The 25583-nt window shown below is 44.4% G+C and overlaps 1 protein-coding gene across 3 annotated transcripts; it reads right to left on the bottom strand.

The window, feature by feature from the left end:
• Nucleotides 1-391: 391 nt before the first annotated feature.
• LOC120397120 (GTPase IMAP family member 4-like) lies at nt 392-25583 on the bottom strand. 3 transcript variants are annotated; one of them, XM_039522643.1, is made up of 4 exons: nt 23457-23603; nt 22982-23129; nt 15723-15777; nt 392-5361 (listed from the first exon to the last, which is right to left on the bottom strand). In XM_039522643.1, exons 3-4 carry the CDS (start codon nt 15775-15777, stop codon nt 4307-4309), a joined length of 1110 nt encoding a protein of 369 aa, XP_039378577.1. In that variant the 5' UTR covers nt 22982-23129; nt 23457-23603; the 3' UTR covers nt 392-4306. The 3 variants fall into 3 exon arrangements, with proteins under 3 accessions (XP_039378577.1, XP_039378575.1, XP_039378576.1); XM_039522641.1 differs by lacking the exons at nt 22982-23129; nt 23457-23603 and adding an exon at nt 25467-25583; XM_039522642.1 differs by lacking the exon at nt 23457-23603 and having other exon boundaries at nt 22982-23319.

Genomic DNA, 25583 nt, shown 5'->3' with positions numbered 1-25583 from the left:
TATACATATTGGTGACTTCTTTCTCTGAATGTCATTGTAATCGGCAAAGTCGCTAGTATGTCACCGGTCCCTTTGACACTTCTTTCCTTGCTAGGGAAACCAAAAAGTCGCTAAATCTAGTGACAAAGTAGCCATGTTGGCAAAACTCCTGTCTGGACACCTGCTCTAGACTCCATGCTCGTCAACCATCACGTCTCTTGAGTAGATACCTACATCTCTGTCCCTCCTGACCGGTATTTCCAGGCAGCACAGTCCCCTGATGCTACTGTGACTTTCTTTCCCCAGCAAAGTCAGACTGCCTAAGCAGACCTGCTTTGCTTTTCTCCTCAGAGGGGGAAAACAGTGTAATTACCCGCAGTTAAGTTACCACTCAGGTCGTTCTAAGCAAGCACATTTATTGTTAAGGCAAAATCATTACAGATAAAACATGTTAAAACAACAAAAGAACCGACACATATGCTGATAAATTTACCAGAGATCACCCTAATTCCAATCAGGTCTCTGACCAGGGAACACTCCTTCAAACGCCACTCAGGGGTTTTTTTGTCATTGCAAGCTCCTAACAGTTTATACTCAGAACAAGCACACTCGTGAGTAATGGGGCCTCTGAGGCCAAAGTCCTTCCAAGCTTCCCTAAGGATTGGGGTCCTCCGTGGACCAAAGGTCTTGTCCATTTGCTGGATCAGGAAGAAGGCTCTGGGTCAGTTTAAACTCAGGTTATTGATTCATCTTTGTCTTCTGGTCTCTAGCGAATCCGGCTGGAACCAATTGATGTGAGTATTTCAAGGCGGTGGTGCCTCTTGGGAGGTGTTACAACCTGAGTGAATTTGCCACTATTGTTAGTTCCGGGAGGGATTTTGGTTCTCCTCCCTCATGGAATTATATACAATCTCTGTCCCACAGTGATACATAAACATTACATAGTAAGACTTCACATAATTCAGTAAGGAAATTACCAGACCTGTCACAAGCAGCAATATATTTTTGTTTGCATTACTTTTACCTGACAGGGAGGGTGAATTTGAGATTTTCTTGTTGAAACAAACAAACAAACCAAGTAAACACAAATATTTGACAATAATTGTGAAGACAAAAGCCTGATAGGAAGAAGAGAAAATAAATATGGGAGAAAGAAGGATCATAGAAATCCCCTAATGCTGCTTCCATTCAGAAGTCAAATTGGGGGAAAGGAATGTGGTGGCTCTCTTGCAAGATCCCTTCACCAAATAACCTTGGCTCAGGTGAGTTAACAGAATGAGGCACCACTTCCAGTGTATTGTGCAAAATTTGATCGTGTGTATCACTGGGCTCCACTGAGCTCAACAGGCTTGGTTCTTGCATGGCAGAGCTTGAGTATGCCCAAGGACTTTTCTGGGATCCTTGGATTTGGTTCCTTGACTGGGGGAAAAAGTGATAACATCTCCCATATGTCACTCCCTTGTCTCACCAAAATGAGACATCACTCACAGGAAATGGTGCACATTTGTGACTCTCCCTTTTCTTCTTACACAGGGAGTGAAAGTTGACTATGCTGACATTTAAATCGCCATGACTGGGTATATGAGCTAACATGTCTCTGAGATGCATATGGCGGTTCACACCTTTCAAAGCTATTGTTCCAGGCTCTGCGGCAGAATCAGGCAGATGTTGCTGCATCATTACATTTTAAGGTTTTATCTGCAACCATAACAGCTAGAGATCTACCTTTTTAAAAAATGAAAGCTGAGACACTGGAGAACAAGACAGAATATTCAGTGATGCTCCAGTGTGGGTTTCGGAGCCCTGCTTCCATTGAAATCAAAACAAAAGCTCTCATTGACTTCAGTGGAGGATAAGCAGGACCACAGGAGGAAATGAATTAAAAAAATGATGTTTTTGATTAACCTTGTTTAAAAAGCTGTTTTAATTTCAGCAACTTACCCCCCACACACATTTCCTTTGTTCTTTGGTATTTTTTTCTTCCTTTTCCTATAAATTTAGGAGTGTAAAAAGTATCCTCAAAGGTATAAAGGTGCCTAACTCTCATTGATACCAATAGTTGTTAGGTACCTAAATACCTTTGGAGATCTGAGCCTGAATCTTTACTGAGAATTTCCATTAAGTAATTAGGCAAATCCTTGGGCCTGAATTCATAAATCCATAGATCTTAGGCCAGGAGGGACGGTGATGATCAACTAGTTTGCCCTCCTGAATGGCACAGGCCATAAAGCCTCACCCAGTAATTTCGGCATCAAACCCATCACTTCAGTTTAGCCTATAATGTATCTTTTAGAAGATGCACCATATGCCTGGGTAAATTATCCCAGTGGTTAATAACCCTCAAGACTAAAACTTTGTGCTTTATTTCTAATCTGAATGCTTATAAATTTGACTAGATCAGTGGGTCTCAAGCTTTTTTTTCCCATGGATTACTTGAAAAATGCTGAGGGTCTCAGGGGATCACTTAATTATCCTTCCAAATGTTGTTTGTGCCATTAGCGAACTATTGTAAAGTGCTTTGGATAAAAGCGCTATATATAAAAAACCCTTAATAATAATGAACTATCCCTCTCGCATGCATACTCTCTGCACACACAGCTCAGCTTTAACATGCTGAACAAATCTAGGAGTCAACCAGAAACAGTCATGCTCGCCTCGCAAATATTCATACAATATTTCCCTGCTCTGCTCTGTAGAGCCCTGCGCGGATACAAAAGGTATATCTGTGGATGCAATAATCAGATATTAGCGGAGCTTCAGGGCTCTACTGGGAACCACAGTGGGGAAAGCAGCAGAACATCAGTCCATCACTCTCAGAAACCAACGCCCAGTGCCGGCAGCTCCGCCGGTGTGGCTGTACCGCCCCCAGCCCCGCTCACTGGGGCTGGAACCAGGCTCACACTAGTGTGTGCAAGTGGCTTGCACACCTCTAGACAGGAGACACAGGCTGCAGACTGCTGAATGGAAGGGATTACTGCCCAGGCTAGGGGGTGGCACAGCCATGCTGGAGGAGCTGCTGGTGCAGGGCGCTGGCTTCTGGGAGCGGCCCAACATGCTGCTGTTTCACAGCTGTAATTCACTGTAGAGATCTGCAGCTCCGCTGATCTATGATTGATATGTGGGGATATCCACATCCATGGATATCAGTTCTGTATCCACGCAGGGCTCTACTGCTCTGGACTCTCCCCCATCTGTCCACATCTTTCCTAAATTGTGGTGCCCGGAATTGGACACAGGACTCCATCTAGGGCCTCACCAGTGCTGAGTAGAGCAGGACAGTTACTTCCTGTGTCTTACATATGACCCTCCTGTTAATACACCCCAGAATCGCATGAGCCTTTTTGGCAGCTGTGTCACATTGCTGACTCGTGTTCAGTTTGTGATCAACTATAATCGCCCAGATCCTTTTCAGCACTACTACCACCTAGACAGTTGTTCACCATGTTGTAGCTGTGCATTTGATTTTTCCTTCCTAAGTGAAGTACTTTGCACTTGTCTTTATTTTTATTGAATTTCATCTTGTTGAATTCAGACCAATTCTCCAATTTCTCAAGGTCATTTTGAATTTTAAACCTGTCCTCTAAAGTGCTTGTAACCTTTCCCAGCTCGGTGTCATTTGCAAATTTTATAAGCATACTCTCTAATCCATTATCATTATTTGTCAGTCCACCACCTTTTGTGTCATCTGCTAATTTTACCAGCACTATTTCGAAATCAATTAAAAAGATACTGTTACTGTATAGCACTGGGCCAAGAACAGATCCCTGTAGAATTCCACTAGAAACACGACCAAGGATGATGATTCCTTATGTAGAGTTAAATCTTGTGATCCGTTAACCAGTTTTTAATTCAGATAATATTGGTAACAATGGTTTTGAATAGTTTTATTGTTTTTTTCAGCAGAGTTTCATGAAATATTATGTCAAATCAATTGACTGATCATCATTATTAGCCAATTAGTGCAGGGATTTGTTTAATACTGTTAATGAGAAATAACCATAGAATGATTATGGAAATAACTTACCCATAACCAATCACAGAGTAGGGTATTTCATAATTAGGAAAAAATGTAGGTACACTTCAGTGACAGGACAGCATCCCTGTTCTCTGACTGACTGAGATATTTCCATTTCCGCATAATAAGAAATACATATTTATGGATGATTTTATTCATGCTTATTCAGTTGTCCCATGCTACTCTGACTGTGAAGTTAACAGAAGAACTAGACATGACACTTCAGAGACTCTAGAATCACAATGGGGTGAAACCTCATTAATAACAAATCAGATTAAACCACAGGGGGAAATGCAAAGAAACATAATTCATTTACCACCAAGATGGAATATAATTGCCAAATGTATCCCAGCCGGGCAAATATGAATATACCCAAAGACACAGATTCCAAATCGCACTCACTATGCTATGACTATTCTCAGCTTCTTCTCTGATTTGTTTTTGTTTTTCCTCATAACATTTCTGTATTCCTTCCAACTCTTTCAGCAGCTTTTGCTCCATGGCTTCCATTTCTTTTTGTTTCATGTGCTTCAGCTGCAGGAAAGCATCTTCTTTAACCTTCTCCTGTTTTTCAAGTTTTTCCTTTAATTCCTCTTCTCTCAGGTTTGACTCTTCCATTATCTTCTTACACTTCTCCGTAAAGCACTGTATTATTTCTTCTCTCTTTCTTTCCATCTCTTCTCTGTACATTTTCTGTAACTCATCCATTTTTAATTGGAGCATCTTCTCAACATATTGGTAAGTCTCATTTGTATATCGGCCTCCATTCTTCTGTTCCATTCTTTCCATCAGTCCCATCAGCTCCTCAACCTGGGCATCCTGTTCTGTTCCTGTTGCTTTGTTGTTGAAAGCGCAGTATCGGTTCCCACACTTATCAATTAGCCTTTGAAGATCTCTGTTATCTGGATGTGTTACGTAGTCACTCAATGAGCCATCCCCTAAATCTTCCTTTCGGGTGAATAAGATAATGACGTGTTTCATTACCTCAGCTCCAAAAATCTCTTGCACTCGCTGCACTGCGTCCTTGTCTTCCTCAGTGAAACGGCCCAGCTGGGTCACCAGCACCAGGGCATGGGGGCCTGGAGAGGAGAGCACAATACAGCGACAGATCTCACGGGAGGTTTCTTCATCAGGTACCTTTGTGTCCAAAATGGCAGAAGTATCGATAACCACCACCACCTCCCTCCCATTCCAGCTCCTGCTCCCTTTAACACATTTCTCAGTTACTGGCTTCACACTGAGTTTGGAGTCAAACACTCTCTGGCCCAGGATGGTGTTCCCTGTTGCACTTTTCCCAGCTCCAGTTTTACCAACAAGGATGATTTTCAGTTCAGGTTTTCCAGGGTATTGGTCACCATTGCCTGGGGCTGTTGGAACAAATAGGAGAGAATTGACACATCACTGCAACATTCCCAGAGTAAAGATTATTTAGGAGTTCTCTTTCTGGAATAAAAAATGTTTTAACCCTTAAAGAGCTGTTTAAAAAACACTACTCTTACTGACATGTCATAACATAATAGTTGAAATATTCTATCATATTTATTTTAAATCAGTAAGATCAGCTGCTGCACATGGCTAGTTGAACATTCTTATCTTCTTTCTGGATCAAAGTGTCTCCTGTTTATGTTCCAGTGGAACAATTTGGCTCCGTGTGCATGACTATTACTGACGTAATGAAATAAGGTAAAAACAATACAGATATAAAAATGAAAACACTCCACAAACTAAGAGAAAATTCAGAGTGAAAACAAATTTTGCAACATCCTGCAACATGGAAATTCAGAGTTTTGAGTAGCTCTAGCAGAGAGCTTATGCAAAGTCAAGGCAGGCCCAGAATCCAGCTCTCGAACTAGTTTAGTGAACCCCAGTTTTATCCTGTGCACCAATTTCCTTTTCAAACAGATTACAGTAGATTGGGACATTCTACCTCAACCACTATAATCTCCACTCCTCCCCCATGGCCACAGGTAGAATCCAGGATTCCTTATAACCAATAGTCTGTTGCTGACGAGTAAATAGTTGTGTAACACACTCACAAAGTGTATCAAGTCCTCACTCCTATAATGCAAGTAATAAGGGTCTAAAACAGCAGTGTTCAATAGAAATTTGATGCTAGCCACACTTGTGGTTTTGAATTTTTCTTATTAGCCACATTATAAAAAAGCCACATGCATTAGCCACAATTCAATAGCCTATTAGCCACATGTGGCTAGTGGCAAACATATTGGACACCGCTGATTCTAAAATATAAATTAGATCAAAGGATTCAAACCTGTTACTGATCTTTGGGGGGTTGGTATGGTTTTATATATACCTCTAGAAATAAAGAATGTCAGACATACCTACAGGACGGGGGACACTAACCTGGGAAGCAGAGACTCTGAAAAATATTTGGGGGTCATGGTGAATAATCAGCTGAACATGAGCTCCCAGTGAGACACTGGGGCCAAAAGAGCTTATGTGATCCTGGGATGAATTTGGCACTGTTGAGATTGCAGCTGGAATACGACACGCAGTTCTGGTGCCTACAATTCAAGAAGGCTGTTGAAAAATTAGAGAGGGGTCAGAGAAGAGCCAGGAGATTGACTAAAGGATTAGAAAACCTGCCTTACTGTGATTGATCTCTTCGAACAGGGGCTGCTAACAGGAAGTTTCGCAAGGGAGTTCTCCAGGTGAAGGAGGAGCAAATACAGCATCTGTGGGGTAAGTGACTGTCTGTAGTGTGTGTTTGTTTGTGTTTGGGGGTTACTTGCTGTGTGCTGAGCTTGTGTTTGTCAGTCTGTTTGTTTGTTTGGTTTGTGGAGGACAGGAAATAATTAATAAAGGTTTGAAGGGATCTTAATGTATGTTAGTTAAATTAGCGTGAGTTAGGCTAGCTGTGACCCTAATGATGTGAGATTTGTAGAAGTAAGATAATGTGGAACAGAGTGAACTGTGTGAAAAGTCATTACGACCTTGCAATATGCAGTCTTGTTTTTTTCTAGTAGTGAAGACAAATAAGATAGCAAATAGGCTTATGTATAAACAAATGCAAATGTTTTCTTTTTACTGTCTCCAGGATTGCTAGCTATTGTCTGTAACAAAGGTATAAATGCTTGCTGTGATTGTTTACTAATTGAGAGAGACCTGTCCGGGACAAGGGGCAACCCTGTTTCCTAGGACACTCTCTCCCTCTATTGTAATTACTGGAGAAAGAATAAAGTATTTGATTTTGCTGCACCCAAACAAAAAGCGAGAACTGAGTTTTTCTTCGACAGGTTGGTTGAAGGACCGTGTGCTCTGGCTGGCAGTTGGAGGCTGTGAGCTTCAAAGGAAGGTTTGAAAGCTAGAAGCCTCTGGTAATTGGCTGAGCCTTAATCAGTGGGCGGGGCATTCACTCAGGCCAGGGCTTTATAAAGCCACGCACAAGTGACCAGGGACTGCTAACAGGGAGTTTCGCAAGGGAGTTTGGAAGGGGAATGGGAAGGGAGCAGGGGTCCCTTGTTGGTCGTATCTGCGCCCCTTTAATCCCCTTAAAACCTATAAACCAAACTACATTCAAAATCTTTTTCTTTAAACCACCCTTTCACCAACTAGGAGACAATGCAGGCAGAAGCCCAGCAGCAGAGTGGGGGCTATCCAGTTTATTGCGTTGAGTGTTGCATGTATGATTACCTGCCCTGTGGGCGGGTGGCGTATGTGTGCAGTCAGTGCAAGGAGCTCTGGAGTAGTCAACATGGTTTCTGTAAAGGGAAATCGTGTCTTACTAATCTATTAGAGTTCTTTGAAGGGGTCAACAAAGTCAACAGTGTGCCCTTGTTGCCAAGAAGGCTAATGGCATTTTGGGTTGTATAAGTAGGGGCATTTCCAGCAGATCGAGGGATGTGATCATTCCCCTCTATTCAGCACTGGTGAGGCCTCATTTGGAGTACTGTGTCCAGTTTTGGGCCCCACACTACAAGAAGGATGTGGATAAATTGGAAAGAGTCCAGCGGAGGGCAACAAAAATGATTAGGGGGCTGGAGCACATGACGTATGAGGAGAGGCTGAGGGAACTGGGATTGTTTAGTTTGCAGAAGAGAAGAATGAGGGGGGATTTGATAGCTGCTTTCAACTACCTGAAAGGGGGTTCCAAAGAGGATGGATCTAGACTGTTCTCAGTGGTAGAAGATGACAGAACAAGTAGCAATGGTCTCAAGTTGCAGAGGGGAAGGTTTAGGTTGGACATTAGGAAAAACTTTTTCATGAGTAGGGTGGTGAAGAATTGGAATGGGTTCCCTAGGGAGGTGTTGGAATCTCCTTCCTTAGAGGTTTTTAAGGTCAGGCTTGACAAAGCCCTGGCTGGGATGATTTAGTTGGGTTTGGTCCTGCTTTGAGCAGGGGGTTGGACTAGATGACCTCCTGAGGTCCCTTCCAACCCCGAGATTCTATGATTCTATGATTTAGCCAAGCAGGGGGGTTGGGCGTGATTGGTGCTGAGCTTTTTCGCGTTTGGCTTGCTGGGATCTTCCCTGCTACCAGCCACACGGTGGGGGGGAGGGTGGGGGGTTCCAAAGAGGATGGATCTAGACTGTTCTACCAGCCACGCAGTGGGGCGAGGGGTAAAGCGATCATCCCAGAGAATTGGATGGGGGCGGTTCTGGTGCTGCACGTTAACAGGAAAGAAGCAGCACTCAACAGGCTTTGCTTGCTATTTGGGAAAGGAGGGTGCTGGATATATGAAGGCTGCAGAAGCTGAAAGACAATGGCTTACCATGGCCGCATGCAAGCCGAATTCTGATGCCCGGACCTGCGACTGTGATGTCTAACACCCAAGCCGCAGGCACTCAATATTAAGATGCAAAATGCGACTTTGTAGTGAGATCACATGTTCTATGTAAGGTGAATAGTGTTGTTCACCGTGAAAGAGTATAATCATTGTTCTGTAAAATGTATCTTTTTAAATACTTCTCTCCCTTTTGTTCTCTCTCCTTCCTGCAGCTGCACATTTTTAAAGTCTTCCTCCTCCATCCCGAAGGCTATCTCAGATAAGGCGGCGGAAAAAAAAAGACGTGAGACTAAATGTTCTCGGAAATCATGGAAGTGACCCACAATGAAAGAGCTCATCTGAATGAGTGGAAGGATGTGGTATCAAAATACAGGAAAGATGCCAGTGACCTTGGGAACAGGAGGGACCAACGTGAGGATAGGAGAGATGCTCGAGATGAGAGGTGGCAGCAGGAAGATCTGAGGTGTCGGGATGCAAGTCTGGGGCTGCTGCGTGATCAAACGGACATGCTCCGGCGTCTGGTGGAGCTTCAGGAACGGCAGCAGGATCACAGAGTGCCGCTGCAGCCCCTGTATAACCACCCTCCCCCCTCACCATGTTCCTTAGCCTCCTCACCCACCAGACGACTAAGAACGCGTGGGGGGAGGCTCCGTGCACCCGCCCATTCCACCCCAGTGGACAGCCCAACCAAAAGGCTCTCATTATTTTGAAATTTTTTTAGTGGCCTTTTCCTTCCCTCCTATCCTCCTCCCAAACCCCACCCGGGTTACCTTGTCAGTTCTCTCCCTCTTTTTATAATTAATTAATAATGAATACATGATTTTTAAACGAGAGTGACTTTATTTCCTTAGGAAGCAAGCGGTAATCAAAGGGGGGGGGTGGCTTACAGGGAATGAGTCAGTTGTTGGGGGGGGTTCATCAAGGAGAAACAAGCACAACAGTCACACTGTACCCTGGCCCGTGATGAAACTGGTTTTCAAAGCTTCTCTGATGCGCACCGCTTCCTGGTGTGCTCTTCTAATCGCCCTGGTGTCTGGCTGCACGTAATCAGCGGCCAGGTGATTTGCCTCAGCCTCCCACCCCGCCATAAAGGTCTCCCCCTTACTCTCACAGAGATTGTGGAGCACACAGCAAGCAGCAATAACAATGGGGACATTGGTTTGGCTGAGGTCTGAGCAAGTCAGTAATGTGCGCCAGCGCGCCTTTAAATGTCCAAATGCACATTCTACCACCATTCTGCACTTGCTCAGCCTGTAGTTGAACAGCTCCTGACTACTGTCCAGGCTGCCTGTGTATGGCTTCATGAGCCATGGCATCAAGGGGTAGGCTGGGTCCCCCAGGATAACGACAGGCATTTCAACATCCCCAACTTATTTTCTGGTCTGGGAAGTAACTCTCTTGCTGCGGCCGTTTAAACAGAGTAGTGCTTCTGAAGACGCAAGCGTCATGAACCCTTCCCAGCCATTCCACGTGGATGTTGGTGAAACGTCCCTTGTGATCCACCAGTGCTTGCAGCACCATTGAGAAGTACCCCTTGCGGTTTACGTACTGGGTGCCCTGGCGCGGCGGTGCCAAGATAGGGATATGGGTTTCATCTATCGCCCCCCCCCCACAGTTAGGGAATCCCATTGCAGCAAAGCCATCCACTATGGCCTGCACGTTTCCCAGAGTCACAACCTTTCGTAGCAGCAGCTTAATGATTGCTTTGGCTACTTGCATCACAGCAGTCCCCACAGTAGATTTGCCCACTCCAAATTGATTCCCAACTGACCGGTAGCTGTCTGGCACTGCAAGCTTCCAGAGGGCTATCGCCACTCGCTTCTCAACTGTGAGGGCTGCTCTCATCTTGGTATTCTGGCATTTCAGGGCAGGGGAAAGCAAGTCACAAAGTTCCATGAAAGTGCCCTTACGCATGCGAAAGTTTCGCAGCCACTGGGAATCGTCCCACACCTGCAACACTATGCGGTCCCACCAGTCTGTGCTTGTTTCCCGGGCCCAAAATCGGGGTTCAATGGCTAGAACCTGCCCCATTACCAGCAGGATCTCCAAAGCGCAGGGGCCCGCGATTTGAGAGAATTCTGTGTCCATGTCTTCATCACTCTCGTCGCCGCTCTGTCATAGCCGCCTCCTCCTCGCCTGGCTTTGCAGGTCCTGGTTCAGCATAGACTGCACGAGAATGCCCGAGGTGTTTACAATGTCCATGATTGCTGTCTTGAGCTCAGCAGGGTCCATGCTTGCCTTGGTATGGCATCTGCACAGTTCACCCAGAGAAAAAGGCGCAAAACAGTTGTCTGCTACTTGCACGGAGGGAGGGGTGAGGCTGCACCCAGAACCACCCGCGACGATGTTTTTTGCCCCATCAGGCACTGGGATCTCAACCCAGAATTCCAATGGGTGGGGGAGACTGCAGGAACTATGAGACAGCTACAGGATAGCTACCCACAGTGCAACGCTCCGGAAATCGACACTAGCCTCGGTACATGGATGCACACCGCCAAATTAATGTGCTTAGTGTGGCCACGTGCAGTCGACTTTATACAATCTGTTTTAAAAAACCGGTTTCTGTAAAATCGGAATAATCCCATAGTGTAGACATACCTTTAGAAACAGTCTTCTAATTTCCAACCTGAATATGCTCCTGGCCATATAAATAAAAAGAAACCAAGGAAAGAAGAAGTGGGAGTAATAAACCCTGAGGATGGGGTGGAGACTAAAGATACTCTGGGCATGGACCAACTCCTAAACGAATACTTACCTCAGTTTTAAATAAGGGTAATGAGGAACCTAAGGGTAGTGGCAGAGTGGCTAATGGAAATGAGGATAGGGAAGTAGAAATACCACATCTGAAGTGGAAGTCAAACTTAAACAGTTAAACAATACTAAATCAGGGGGCCCAGATCATCTCCATCCAAGAATATTAAAGGAACTGACACATGAAATTGCAAGCCAAATAGCAAGGATTTTTAATGAATCTGTAAACTCAGGGGGTCGTACCCTAAGATTGGAGAATTGCTAACATAGTACCTATTTTTGAGAAAGGGAAACTGTAGGTCTTTTAGTTTGACCTCAGTGGTACACAAGGTCTTGGAACAAATTTTGAAAGAGAAAGTATTAAGGACATAGAGGGAAATGGTAATTGGGATAAAATACAAATGGAAGATCTTGCCTAGCCAATCTGATCTCTCTCTTTGAGAAGATAACAGATTTTTTTAGAGAAAGGAAATGCAGCAGACCTAATATGCCTGGATTTAATAATGCATTTGATAGAGTTCACATAAGAAATCATTAGTTACATTGGAGAAGATGGGGATTAATATGAGAATTGAAAGGTGGATAAATAACTAGTGGAATGCTGTATGATTGAAATATGACCATTTATATTATTAATATTACCTCTGTTAGACAATTGCAATAAAACTTGTACAAAATATATCATGTAAGATGTCAGTGGAAAAATTATGATTCCATAAGATGATTATCCTGTTTAAATCCATGTATCATCAATAAGAACAGGAGTACTTGTGGCACCTTAAAGACTAACAAATTTATTTTAGCATGAGCTTTCGTGAGCTGCAGCTCATTTCTTCGGATGCATAGAATGGAACACACAGACAGGAGATATTTATACATACAGAGAACATGAAAAGGTGGAAGTATGCATACCAACAGGAAGAATCTAATCAATTGAGATGAGCTAATCAAGATTAGATTCTTCCTGTTGGTATGCATACTTCCACCTTTTCATGTTCTATGTATGTATAAATATCTCCTGTCTGTGTGTTCACAGCTCACGAAAGCTCATGCTAAAATAAATTTGTTAGTCTTTAAGGTGCCACAAGTACTCCTGTTCTTTTTGCGGATACAGACTAACACGGATGCTATTCTGAAAAATGTATCATCAATGTATCTGAAGTTATGAATATCTGTGTCTCAATATCTGCATATGTTCCTGGGGTAACACCCATCAGGTAATATCTACATCAAAGCCAGACAGCTTTGTGTTGATGGCCCATCAAAGGCAATTAACTCTCACAATCAGCCATAGAAGAAACTCATTCTGCCCAGATGGCTCTTCCTGCAGACAACTTAGCCTCAAAGTGGCCAATGGCTGCCCCTGTGCATCAGCAATCCATGTAAGAGCAGGTGACTTGCTCATGTGATGCTGGACTCCATCTTGTGCCGGTAATTTTCCACAAACTGTGCTGTGAGCTTTGTTTTGCGACAGTAAAATTCCAAGCACATGGCAAAGGGTATAAAAGACCCTTGAATCATCTCCATGTTGTCTCTTTCCTGCTCTGATTCTCTGGACTGTGGATTTACAACTAAAAGGAGCACATTGAACTTTGGAAGCTACCAGAGACTTTACAAGTCAACAGTTTATTCCATCACTGCTTCAAACCTGATGCAAGAAATTTGCAATGATTTATGTATATTATCTATTAACCATTTTAACTCTCTTCTTTCTAAATAAATGTTTAAATTTTAGTTACTAAAGGATTGGCAACAGCATGATTATTAGGTAAAATCTGAGTTACAGATTGACCTGGCTATATGGCTGAACTCTTGAGATCAGAAAGACCCTTTCATTAAATTGGTTTTCAGTAACCACGCATCATAATGTCTAGTGTCTGGGTGATGAAATAAGGACTGGAATACGTAAGGAGACTGCATTTTTGATGTCTCGTTAACTAGTGTAGTGAGATAGAAGTTTTCTTGCTGGCAGGGGGGCTCTAGATATTTCGCCGCCCCAAGCACAGCGGCATGCCGCGGGAGGCGCTCTGCCGGTCGCGCGGCTCCGGTGGACCTCCCGCAGGCGTGCCTGTGGAGGGTCCGCTGGTCCCACGGCTCCACCGAAGCTGCGCGGGACCAGTGGACCCTCCACAGGCACGCCTGCGGGAGGTCCACCAGAGCCGCCTGCCGCCCTCCCAGCGACTGTCAGAGCGCCCCCTGCAACATGCCGCCCCAAGCACGTGCTTGGTGTGCTGGGGTCTGGAGCTGCCCCTGCTTGCTGGCTTGGTGTAATCTAATTGGGCAGACTATTTCTCAGCAGTTTACCTATAATCTGGTATTCTCATCTGTGACCCACTGAGGCATGGTGACAACTGGTTAAAGAGGAGGCTACAAGGGGCCATGCTGAAAGGTGAACTGTCAAGCTGGAGGGAGGTTATTAGTCGAGTTTCACAGGGATCAGTCTTGAGACCAATCTTATTTAATATATTAATAACCTTGGCACAAAAAGTGGGAGTGTGCTAGTAAAATTTGTGGATGACATAAATTTGGGAGGTATTGCCAATACAGAGGAGGAGCAGAATATCCCACAATAAGCTCTGTATGACTTTGAAAACTGGAGTAATAGAAATGAGATGAAATTTAATCGTGCAATGTGCAAGTCACACACTTTAGGGACGAACAAGAATAATGTTTGCTATAAGCTGGGGACTTATCAGTTGGAAGTGACAGAGAAGGAGAAAGACCTGGGCGTATTGGTTGGTCACAGGATAATTGAAGGGCCCAAATCCATTCATTCACTATCACTATGGAGCCCAAATCAGAATTCAACATATACATTTTATACTAATACACGTGATACATTGTTTAAAGGAAAAGACCTGTGTACTAATTGTACCATATGTTAACCTGAAACCATGGGAGGAGACATTATGTAATCTTTGGCTATTGGCTACTATGCTTATTTTGTCTTGCTGCTAGACCTATCCAGGGGCTTGGAATAATGGGGAGATTGCACATCAGGACTGAGGTACATTGGCAGAGCAACAAACCTTGCACAAAATTTTCTGCCCTATATCTGGCTCTATTCAGCACTATCATCAGTCTCTTTCTTTTCCAGCTATTAATAATTCCAAAGTCATCCAAAATAAAAACAATTTAAAAACAAACAAACTGTAATAACCATAGGGGTAGCCTAAATTCCTCCCTACCTATAAGGGGTTAAGAAGCTCAAGTACCCTGGTTGGCACCTGACCAAAGGAACCAAAAGATACTTTCAAATGGGGGGCTTTGTTTTGGGTTCTTTGTTTCTGTGGCCATTTGCTCTTGGGACTAAGAGGGACCGGACATCAATCCATGTTCTCCAAATGTTTCTGCACCAGTCTCTCATATTACAGACATTGTCAGTACCGCCAGGCAGGCGTATTAGTTTATCTTTGTTTTCTCAGCTTGTGAAATTCCCTTTGCTAGAGGGAGGTTTATCCCTGGTTTGTTGTAACTTTGAAACTAAGGCTACAGGGGTTTCCTCTGTGCTCTCTGAATCTTCTGCTTCTCTGTAAGGTTAACTACCAACCCAATTTTACAGAGGTGATTCTTTTACCTTTTTTTTCTTTAAATAAAAATCCTTCTTTTTAAGAACCTGACTGATTTTTCCATTGTTCTATGACCCAGGGGTTTGGGTCTGTAGTCCCTTGGTAACCAATTGGTGAGGATATTTTTCTCAAGCCTCCCCAGAAAAGGGGGTGTAAGGGCTTGGGGAGATATTTTGTGAGGATAGGAACTCCTTCTCTGATTCTTTGTTAATTCACTTGGTGGTGGCAGCGTACTATCCGAGCGCAAGAATTTGTGTCTTGGGGAAGTTTTAACCTAAGCTGGTAGAAATGAGCTTAGGGGGTCTTTCATGCAGGTCCCCACATCTGTACCCAGAGTTCAGAGTGGGGAGGGAACGCTGACATAAACAAACTGTCATTTGGTCAGAAACACAGAACATCTGGTAGTCTTGGAACCCTGGATTTCCCTCTCCTGTTTGAGGAGCTCACATCTGTGCTCAGGACAGCCTATTCCCATCCAGGTGAGGAGGTGTTCATCTGCTCTGGGGAGCCACTGTAGCTGTTCAGGTGGATAAAGGTATATCTGACCGGTACGTTGAAACCTATCGCTTTTCGAATGTTCATTTTCAACTACAGGGAAAGCTGAGTAGAGCATAAAGGCAGCAGTGGGGGCACAACAAGGCCTTTGATGTCACTTTCTTACCATGGGAAAGTTCATCTCTTGTCAGATTTCCTTCTTCCATATCTGTGTGATCCATCTGTAGAAAAAACACAGACCCATTTACAAGCAGTTTAATATGGAAATTCAGAACACAGTGACGGACATGCAGGCACGGGATAATCATGTAATACCTCTTTGATGACCTCTCTTCTATACGATTGTGGGATTGGCCATGGCAGAAAATTAAACCTTCTCTTGACTCTCCCCCAGCTGCATTTCAGAAACTGCTGGCCCCAAAAATTCCTCCTGCAGTCTCAGCATAACTGCCAAGTTTTGTACAGCTCCAGGTGACATTTCTTGCAAATAATTTAAGCTAATTTGCATTAAAACATAAACTTCAACTTTAAAATGTTGTGCAGATTTAATAATGAAATTCATTATCCTTCCTGATCTCTGTGATGGAGGTGGGGCCCCTGAATGGAGGTTCTCCCACAGAACATTCATTCGCCCATTGTGACGTTATCTGAGCAAAATGTTGCACATGGCCAGAAAGGGTTAACAAATCCATAAACTGGATGACCCAGGGTCGACCTTTAAAGACTTGTTAGGAAGATATGTAAATGATAACGAGGCCATTCCACTAGGTTGGAGTAGAACTTTGAAGTGCAAACTTGTATTGTTAGAAGTTAGAGCTAATACTAATTCTATGTGTTTAGTTATATCCTATGGGGGAGATAGCTCAGTGGTTTGAGCATTGGCCTGCTAAATCCAAGGTTGTGAGTTCAATCCTTGAGAGGCCATTTAGGGATCTGGGGCAAAATCAGTACTTGGTCCTGCTAGTGAAGGCAGGGGGCTGGACTCAATGACCTTTCAAGGTCCCTTCCAGTTCTAGGATATGGATATATCTCCATTATAAAGATGCTAAGAGTGTAAACAGAGCAAAGAGTCCTGTAGCACCTTATAACATAAACAAACAGTTCCTGTCTATTGCCATGGCTATCGCTGCAGAGATCGAAAGGGAAGGGTAACTTTTAGATGAACCTTGAAGTAAGGGCATTGCTTATATGTCTCTTTAAAATTTGTGGTGAACTGTATATGAACTGTTTAATGGATAAATTACCTAACATAAGAACGGCCGTACCAGGTCAGACCAAAGGTCCATCCAGCCCAGTATCTTGCCTGCCAACAGTGGCCAATGCCAGGTGCCCCAGAGGGAGTGAACCTAACAGGCAGTGATCAGTGATCTCTCTCCTGCCATCCATCTCCATCCTCTGACAAACAGAGGCTAGGGACACCATTCCTTACCCAGCCTGGCTAATAGCCATTCATGGACTTAACCTCCAGGAATTTATCCAGTTCTCTTTTAAACCCCGTTGTAGTTCTAGCCTTCACAATCTCCTCAGGCAAGGAGTTCCACAGGTTGATTGCGCGCTGCGTGAAGAAGAACTTCCTTTTATTTGTTTTAAACCTGCTGCCCATTAATTTCATTTGGTGACCCCTAGTTCTTATATTATGGGAACACGTAAAAAACTTTTCCTTATTCACTTTCTCCACACCACTCATGATTTTATTGACCTCTATCATATCCCCCCTTAGTCTCCTCTTTTCCAAGCTGAAAAGTCCTACCCTCTTTAATCTCTCCTCATATGGGACCCATTCCAAACCCCTAATCATTTTAGTTGCCCTTCTCTGAACCTTTTCTAATGCCAGTATATCTTTTTTGAGATGAGGAGACCACATCTGTACACAGTATTCAAGATGTGGGTGTACCATGGATTTATATAAGGGCAATATGATATTCTCTGTCTTATTCTCTATCCCTTTTTGAATGATTCCTAACATCCTGTTTGCTTTTTTGACTGCTGCTGCCCACTGCATGGACATCTTCAGAGAACTATCCACGATGACTCCAAGATCTTTTTCCTGATTAGTTGTAGTAGCTTAATTAGCCCCCATCATATTGTCTGTATAGTTGGGGTTATTTTTTCCAATGTGCATTACTTTACATTTATCCACGTTAAATTTCTTTTGCTGTTTTGTTGCCCAAACAAAAGTTCTTCAAGTCTGCTTTGGTCTTAACTATCTTGAGCAGTTTAGTATCATCTGCAGACTTTGCCATCTCACTGTTTACCCCTTTCTCCAGATCATTTATAAATTGCCAGTGATGCCTGGGAAACAAGAAGTCCCATCAAAAGAATATTGTTCACCTAGGACTGAATGGTTAAGAGGCTTCTGGAAATGTATAAAAGCCTGGGGATCTGATTCTCTTTTATCTCAGATTTCCTTCAGGTTTCATACAGGGGAAACCTAGGCCATGAGTGTCAAGTATCAGAGGGGTAGCCGTGTTAGTCTGGTTCTGTAGAAGCAGCAAAGAATCCTGTGGCACCTTATAGACTAACAGAAGTTTTGCAGCATGAGCTTTCGTGGGTGAATACCCACTTCTTCGGATGCAAGCAAGCCATGAGGACTGAGATTCCAATCGCTGGCTGGAATCACCCTGGACATGGACATTGGACTATGACCTATGAACTATTTCTAAAAGAAGACCTTGCAACGACATCTCTGCTATGTATCTGAAGCTCAAGAATTGAACTCATGTCTGTATGTATATTGATCTTTTAACCAATACACTCACTTTTCTTTTTTAATAAATTTTAGCTTAGTTAATAAGAATTGACTATAAGCCTGTATTTTGGGTAAGATCTAAGTTATAATTTGACCTGGGCATGTGGCTGGTCCTTTGGGATCCGAAGACCCTTTTATTTTATATGATGAAATAAGATTTTCAGTAATCATCATCATATCTGACATGGGTACCTGGATGGAGGACTGAGGCAGGGCACTTTAAGGAAACTGCATGGTTTGAATTTCTGAGTAACCAATGAGGCAATACAGAAGCTGTTTTGGGCTGACTTGGTAAATCTAAGTATTGGAATAGCCACCAGCATTTGGGGTTTGTCCACCTTGTTCTCTCTGCAGTTCACTCTAATTGAGCGACCTCAGCTGGCTCCCACAGGACACACCTTGTCACACCTCCTCTCCATAGAGGGGAGGAGACACAAAGACACAGGGGTCTGCTAAATGGGGCAAAGGGAAACAAAAGGATAGGGGTTGATGTGGGCTTACATGTTTAGTACAGGTTTGGGTGGGGTGGGGGGAGGGGAGGGAAGGGGGACCTGACCAGACAACCCCAGCTAATGACCACTGCTGCAAGGGAATCAATGAACACCAACCAGAGGAATTCTGCCCGAATGTGAGAATGTGCGACCCAGGTAACTGGCCTCACAAGTGCAGAGAGACGCCCCATGACTAAGCTTTCTCCTCCTGGATTTAGGTGTTCAGCTTGGCCAGTGCCAAGAGGAGATGCACAAGAAGGTCCCAGGATTTGACGAGGCCCAGGACAAGATGTTCAATGATAAAAATGTGAGGTGAAAAGTTCAGTCAGAACCTCAGAAAGAAGCAGAAGAGGGGCTGCAACCTGGCACAGCGACGATAGACATGCACAGTCTCTTTCCCACCAATGTCCCCATGTAGAAGGCACCAGTGGATGTCCCCAGCAGCCTAGGAAACAAGGGGGAGTACAGGGTTGTACACGAGGGATCCTTGCACTTGGACAGAGGCAGCAGCTCCTGTGGTTGCTGTCTGGGTGGGACACGAGACGAGCAAGGTCAGAGCCTATTTGCGGAAAGATCGTGTACAGATATGGGTCAAATCTTGTTCCCTGTTCACAGCCCCAGCAAATGAGCATCTTGTGGGGCTATTTCACAGGGTTCAGCAGGTGCTCTGATGATATAGCTGCTATGGTTTGGTCCAACCTCAAGGAGTGGCTTTTGCTGGCTGGTGGATCCATGTGCTTGGATCAGTGCACGAGGAAGCAAATCACTGTCCATGTCCCCCTCCATCTCCTTCCAATCTCAAGTCTCCTGGTCACCAGGGCAGCTGAAAGGAGCAAGGTCTGGGGACACCTTGAGTGAGGTCCTCACTGTCCGGGTTCAGGGCTAGCTGCACCTCTGCCACCTTCCTGCTCTTTCTGAGAGCATCCCTCAGGTCTCAGGTCTGTTGTCTTCACCATTCCTAGGGTGGAAGCTCATTGTTCTGCCACTCTCAGACTGAGCCCTGAGCTGCAGAACCATTCTGACCCCAAAGGCCTGACTGAGTTTGGGCCCCTGCACTTGATTCTCTTTGGGAGTCTGTGACCAAGTGTAACCCACACACCTCCTGGGTATGGTGTTCTGTCCCACCTAGTGGCACCGAGACCACGTAGAGAGAGAGATTAATGAGTTTGCTCTGCAGCCTTAGCTACCAGGAACTTGGCTTTTAGCTCATGCTGGAGAGGTTCATACACTAAGATCCAGAGGTCCCTGGTTCGATCCCCCACTGACCACCCGGTATGTGTGGGCTTGTCTGGGATTTCAACTGGGAATACTCAGCTAAGGGAAGTATGTAACCCACACATCTCCTTGGTGCAGTGTTGTGTTCCATCTGGTGGCACTGAGACCACTTAGAGAGAAAGTAAAATGAGTCTGCTCTACAGCATTAGCGCACAGGTAGTCGTCTTTTGGTTCATGCGGTAGAGGCTCATGCACTAAGCTCCAGCGGTCCCCAGTTTGATCCCGCCCACCGATGACTGGGGTCTGTTGGCGTTACACAAGCACAGAGTGACACAAAGACCCTGCTTAAAGCAAAAGTATTGTTTAGGTCACAGGAGCAATGCTTTAGAGAGAAAGGATTTTAAAATAACACAAGGTCTACACGTGTGTATCCTACCTAGAGTCCTGTCAGGCCAGCTTCCCATCACCCCTAATCTCTGGGCCTGGAGGTCGGTCTGTTCCCCTTAACTGTCTTCCCTGCTGCTGGAGAGTGTGTGTGTGTCTTTTAACATTGAGTGAGGCTCTCTGTACTCCTGTCTTCATAGGGTTGGTCCCTTCCCTTTGCAAGCTACTCTGCAGTACAGCCTCTTCTTGAATTAACCCTATATATGCATACAGCAAATCCCCTTACAGTGACACGACAAACAGAACATTGGCAGTCACAGTCACAGGCAACTCCAGCTCCATTACATATCTCCTGCCTTTAGATCGTACTGGATGGGCATGTTCACAGACAGGCATAAGAGGTCTGAAGCTGGGACCCAAACCTGCCATTTCTTCCCATTCAGCTTCTAGGTAGTTTGTAGGGTGATGATCCCTCATTCCTTAGCGTCCCAGACACCAAGGCTGTATGCTGGGGTCTCTTTTCTCCCCAAAAGTACAGGTAATAGCGTCTGTAATGTCATCTAATAGGCTGTCAAGAAGGCGTTTCCCCTGTTAAAAACTCTGTACAGCTAAAGGGATTAAGGAATATTGTTCAAATGAAAGCCTATTGACTTCTTCACAGACTGCAAACAGCAGGGCTGGTAAAACAGCCCAGGGCTCTAGCCACGCAGCCCTCCCCAAGACACAAACAAACAACAAAGAGACCAAACAGACAAGTCAAGTGCCTTGACCACTAAGCACAGAATCCAGACTTACCCCTCCAAAACACCCAGTAGCCTCTCCTGGTTGTGTAGAGAGTGACTAGTATTTTTGTGTGCTAGTTAGAGTAGTGACTAGTGGCCCCAGCCAAGACTGCTGGCCCCATTGGGCTAAGTGCTGTGGATACATATATAACAAAATACAATCCGTGCCCTGAAGAGCTCACAGAATAATTTTGAGACAAGACATGATGAGACCGCAGGGAGGACCAGAGTATCAGTGATAAGCTCTTGTAATTAAACAGGTGAACTAGTGCCCAGCTTGATTAGTCTTTTGTCTTATAGCATGAATGGACTGAGAGCTGGATTGTGGCACAGCCCAGGCCTGGGGTACTGAGGAGATTCGCAGGCCAGAGGGCACATGGAACCCTTCAGTTCACTGTGTGGAAGCTGCTATACATCTTCCTGGGGTCTGACATATTATCCCTGTGGAGCTGACCAGGGCATGGAGGTGGGGGAGCAGGGGCAGAGCAATAGCTCTGTCTACTCTTTTCCCTTCCCCTCCTCTTCTGGGGCACCCTGGCCCTGCAGGGGAGCATCACAGCAGCAGCCGGGTGGGCCCCTGACCTCAGGGGCAGCAGTTTTGGCTGGCACTTATCTGGGCTAGTCTTTAGTGAGCTGTTTTCATGTCAGCAGATGCAAGTTTCAATATCACAGTGAAAATGTGACGGGATTCTTCAGCTCACTAAACCTCCTTAATACCTGAGATTTCTTCCAGTTTCAGGATTGAGCTAATCAGTCACAGAAATGCAGGGATGAGCGAACTTTGAGTGGCCCATCCACAGCTTTACTGCGAATATTGACAAATCCCACGTGATTATGAAAACACACTTCTCTGGATACAGCTTCCCACTGAAAACAGATGTTAACATTAACCATGTAGTTACAGCCAAATTCTGCTCTCAGTTACACCACTGTATATGGAGTTACAGACGCTAAACACAAACAAAAACTACATTTAGTGACAGTTAAAGGTGCATCCCAATGCACTTGACACACACAACACCTAGAAAGCATGGGAGATGTCCCCTGCATTCTTTGCCACCTTCATATTGCCTACAGAACTGTTAATTACACATTCCAACACTCCTATAAAGCTTTCACTTCAGTGTCCAGCAGATAACAAAAAATAATGCACATTCCCAACATATCCTCCCATCCCCTCGCTCTTTGTGAGGTTCTTCTCACCAGTGGATCTGTAATGTTGTCACTCTTAAATGCAGTAGGGTCAGCTTGGTGCACTTATTTGCAGCTCTTAGGAAACCATAATTCCCCGCCCCCATCAAAAACAGAAGAAGTGACACAGATAAAACACATGTGCTCCCAACCATGTTTTCATTAACTGGTGAACCAAATCCCATCAGTTTTTAGAAAGTAATTTTAGTATCAGAGAAAACTAAAGAAAAGGTGAGGCGCTGCCTTGCTACATTTGTCAAATGAGTCGGTGTAAGTCCTTCTTATAAAAACAATAACCTCTTAACTCCATTCTGAGCAACTGCAAATTCAACCTCTTCCTCCACTATAACCTTCTGTTTTTCATTTTTCCCTGAGCTCCACAGAATGGCCAGGTGTGTTTACTTGCTTGTGCCAACTGCGATCTGTAACACAGTCACTACCAGGTCCCCAGAGCACAACCTCTACAGCTGTGTTACCGAGAGAAGAACTTGGCTCCTCTAACATAAAAAGGAGGTCTCCTAAAATCTGCTTTCTCTCTCTAACTGGCACTTCACCTGCCAGTTACACAAACTCATTTCAGACATGCTAAGCAAACTTAGAGTAAATATATTACCTCTGGGCTTCTGTCTCACTTCACAGAACACTCGATTACTCTTCCTCCGTGTCTGCAGCTCTCTCCAGCTTCTGCGCTGTCCTACCAGGAAGCTAGTGTTTTAGCAGAACAGCCACAGCAGTTCTTACAGTTTCTTGTCTTAATGAAGCTTGGATTAAAATTTGTATCAGAGACAGCATTCAATAGTGAAGAAAGGAATGTAAAGAATTAGTTCAAACTCTTGCTGCATATGTGCAGGGCGTAATGGATGAGAACAATCATTTTTTACCAGCAAGACAACCCTAGATCCTTTCCCAGGAGCTGCGTTTGTGCAGAGCAGCAACCCAGACTGAAGCTGAAGTCCCCAGTGTTTGAGATGTGAACGACAGCCTAGGACAAGCACTCCCTACAGGAGCTATAGTTTTATCAAATTATTCATTGCAAACAATTCACCTTACAATTCCAACCTTCTTCTCATTGTTATTAATGCCCCTACCTGTGAGATTTGGCACTGGTGCAACTGCTGTTGGAATACTGGGTTGAATTCTGGTCTCACAATTCAAGAGGGATTTTGAATCATAGAAGCAGGACAAACCTCAATTAAATCATCCCAAACACTGGAGAAAATAACAGAATGCAACTAGCTGTCACCTTCAGCCCCCAACTAAAACCTCTCCAGCACATCATCAAAGATCTACAACCTATCCTGAAAGATGCTCCCTCACTCTCACAGATCTTGGGAGACAGGCCAGTCCTCGCTTACAGACAGCCCCCCAACCTGAAGCAAATACTCACCAGCAACCACACACCACAGAACTAAAACACTAACCCAGGAATCTATCATGCAACAAAGCCCGATGCCAACTCTGTCCACATATCCATTCAAGTGACACCATCATAGGACCTAATCACATCAGCCACAGAATCAGGGGCTCGTACACCTGCACATCTACCAACGTGATCTATGCCATCATGTGCCAGCAATGCCCCTCTGCCATGTACATTGGCCAAACCGGACAGTCTCTACGCAAAAGAATAAACACACAAATCTGACATCAGGAATCATAACATTCAAAAACCAGTAGGAGAACACTTCAACCTCTCTGGCCACTCAGTAATAGACCTAAAGGTGGCAATTTTGCAACAGAAAAGCTTCAAACACAGACTCCAGCGAGAAACTGCTGAACTTGAATTAATATGCAAACTAGATACCATCAATTTAGGCTTTGTGATAAACTCAGGAGAGACAGCTGCAAGGGAGGGGTAGGAATCAGTCCCAGAGGCTTAAAAGGCCCTCCTCCTTATCAACTGAGAGGCAACTACAGGTCAATCAGGTTCAGCTGAGAAAGGTTTACCAAGGTAGCACTTAGAATCAGCTGAGGGGGAGCTACCTGAGGTTAATTAGGATCAGCTGATTCCAACTTGGGGCTGCTTGAGACCTTTTTAAACCCTGCTGCCAGGAGTGTTGGAGCAGCAAGACAGTGAGCCCCACCAGGAGGAGAGGCAGTACTCTCTCCCACAAGGGAGTAAAGAGACTCTAAGCAGGACTGGTGGAGATACAGGGAGCAGACTTCCCCAATGTCCCAAGGGGGACTGCATTACCCAAGCCTGTCTCACCAGGTCTAAAAGCAGCAGAGGCTAGGGAGACTGAGAAGGTGTCTTGCCACAGCTTGAATAGAGACTGGGAATGGCTGAGCCATTACATACATTGAATCTATTTCCCCATGTTAAGTATCTTCACACCTTCTTGTCAAACTGTCTGAAATGGGCCATCTTGATTATCACTACAAAGATTTTTCTCTTAATTAATTAGCCTCTTAGAGCTGGTAGGGCAACTCCCACCTTTTCATGTGTATATGTATCTCCTTACTATATGTTCCAGTCTATGCATCCAATGAAGTGGGCTGTAGCCTACGAAAGCTTATGCTCAAATAAATATGTTAGTCTCTAAGGTGCCACAAGGACTCCTGTTCTTTTTGCGGATACAGACTAACATGGCTGCTACTTTGAAACCAAACATTGGAGGAGGTTCAGAGAAGAGCCATGAGAAAATCTGCCTTAGAGTAATAGACTCACAGAGCTCAATCTGTTTAGGTTAACAAAGAGAAAGTTAAGGAGTGACTTGACCACAGTCTATGAGTACATACAGACGCTCCCCGGGTTATGCAAGACCCGATTTATGCAAATTCACACTTATGGAAAAAGTTCGGTATGCTAAATATAGGAGGGGGGGGTTGTTTTGTTTTTTGTTTTTGCGTAATGGTCAGAGATACATTTCCAATGTATGCAAAATTTGAGTTACACAAGGCATTCCGGAACAGAATGCTTGTGTAAGTCAGGGAGCATCTGTAGATGAGGAACAAATATTTAATAATGAACTCTTCAATCTAGAAGAAAAAGGTCTAATGGGATCCAATGGATAGAAGTTGAAGCTAGACAAATTCAGACTGGAAATAAGGCATACTTTTTTTTAAAGTGAGAGTTATTAACCCTTAAAATAACTTACCAAGGTCATGGTGGGTTCAGCATCACTGTGAATTTTTAAATGAAAATATGTATTCTAGGAATTATTTTTGGGAAGTTCTCTGGCCTGTGCTGTGCAAGAGGTCAAACTAGATGATCA

The sequence above is a fragment of the Mauremys reevesii genome, linkage group 2, assembly GCF_016161935.1.
Source record: "Mauremys reevesii isolate NIE-2019 linkage group 2, ASM1616193v1, whole genome shotgun sequence".
In the NCBI taxonomy this organism is placed as follows: Eukaryota; Metazoa; Chordata; order Testudines; family Geoemydidae; genus Mauremys; species Mauremys reevesii.
The sequence above is the reverse complement of the archived record's forward strand: the minus strand, read 5'-3'. Positions and strand labels throughout refer to the sequence as shown.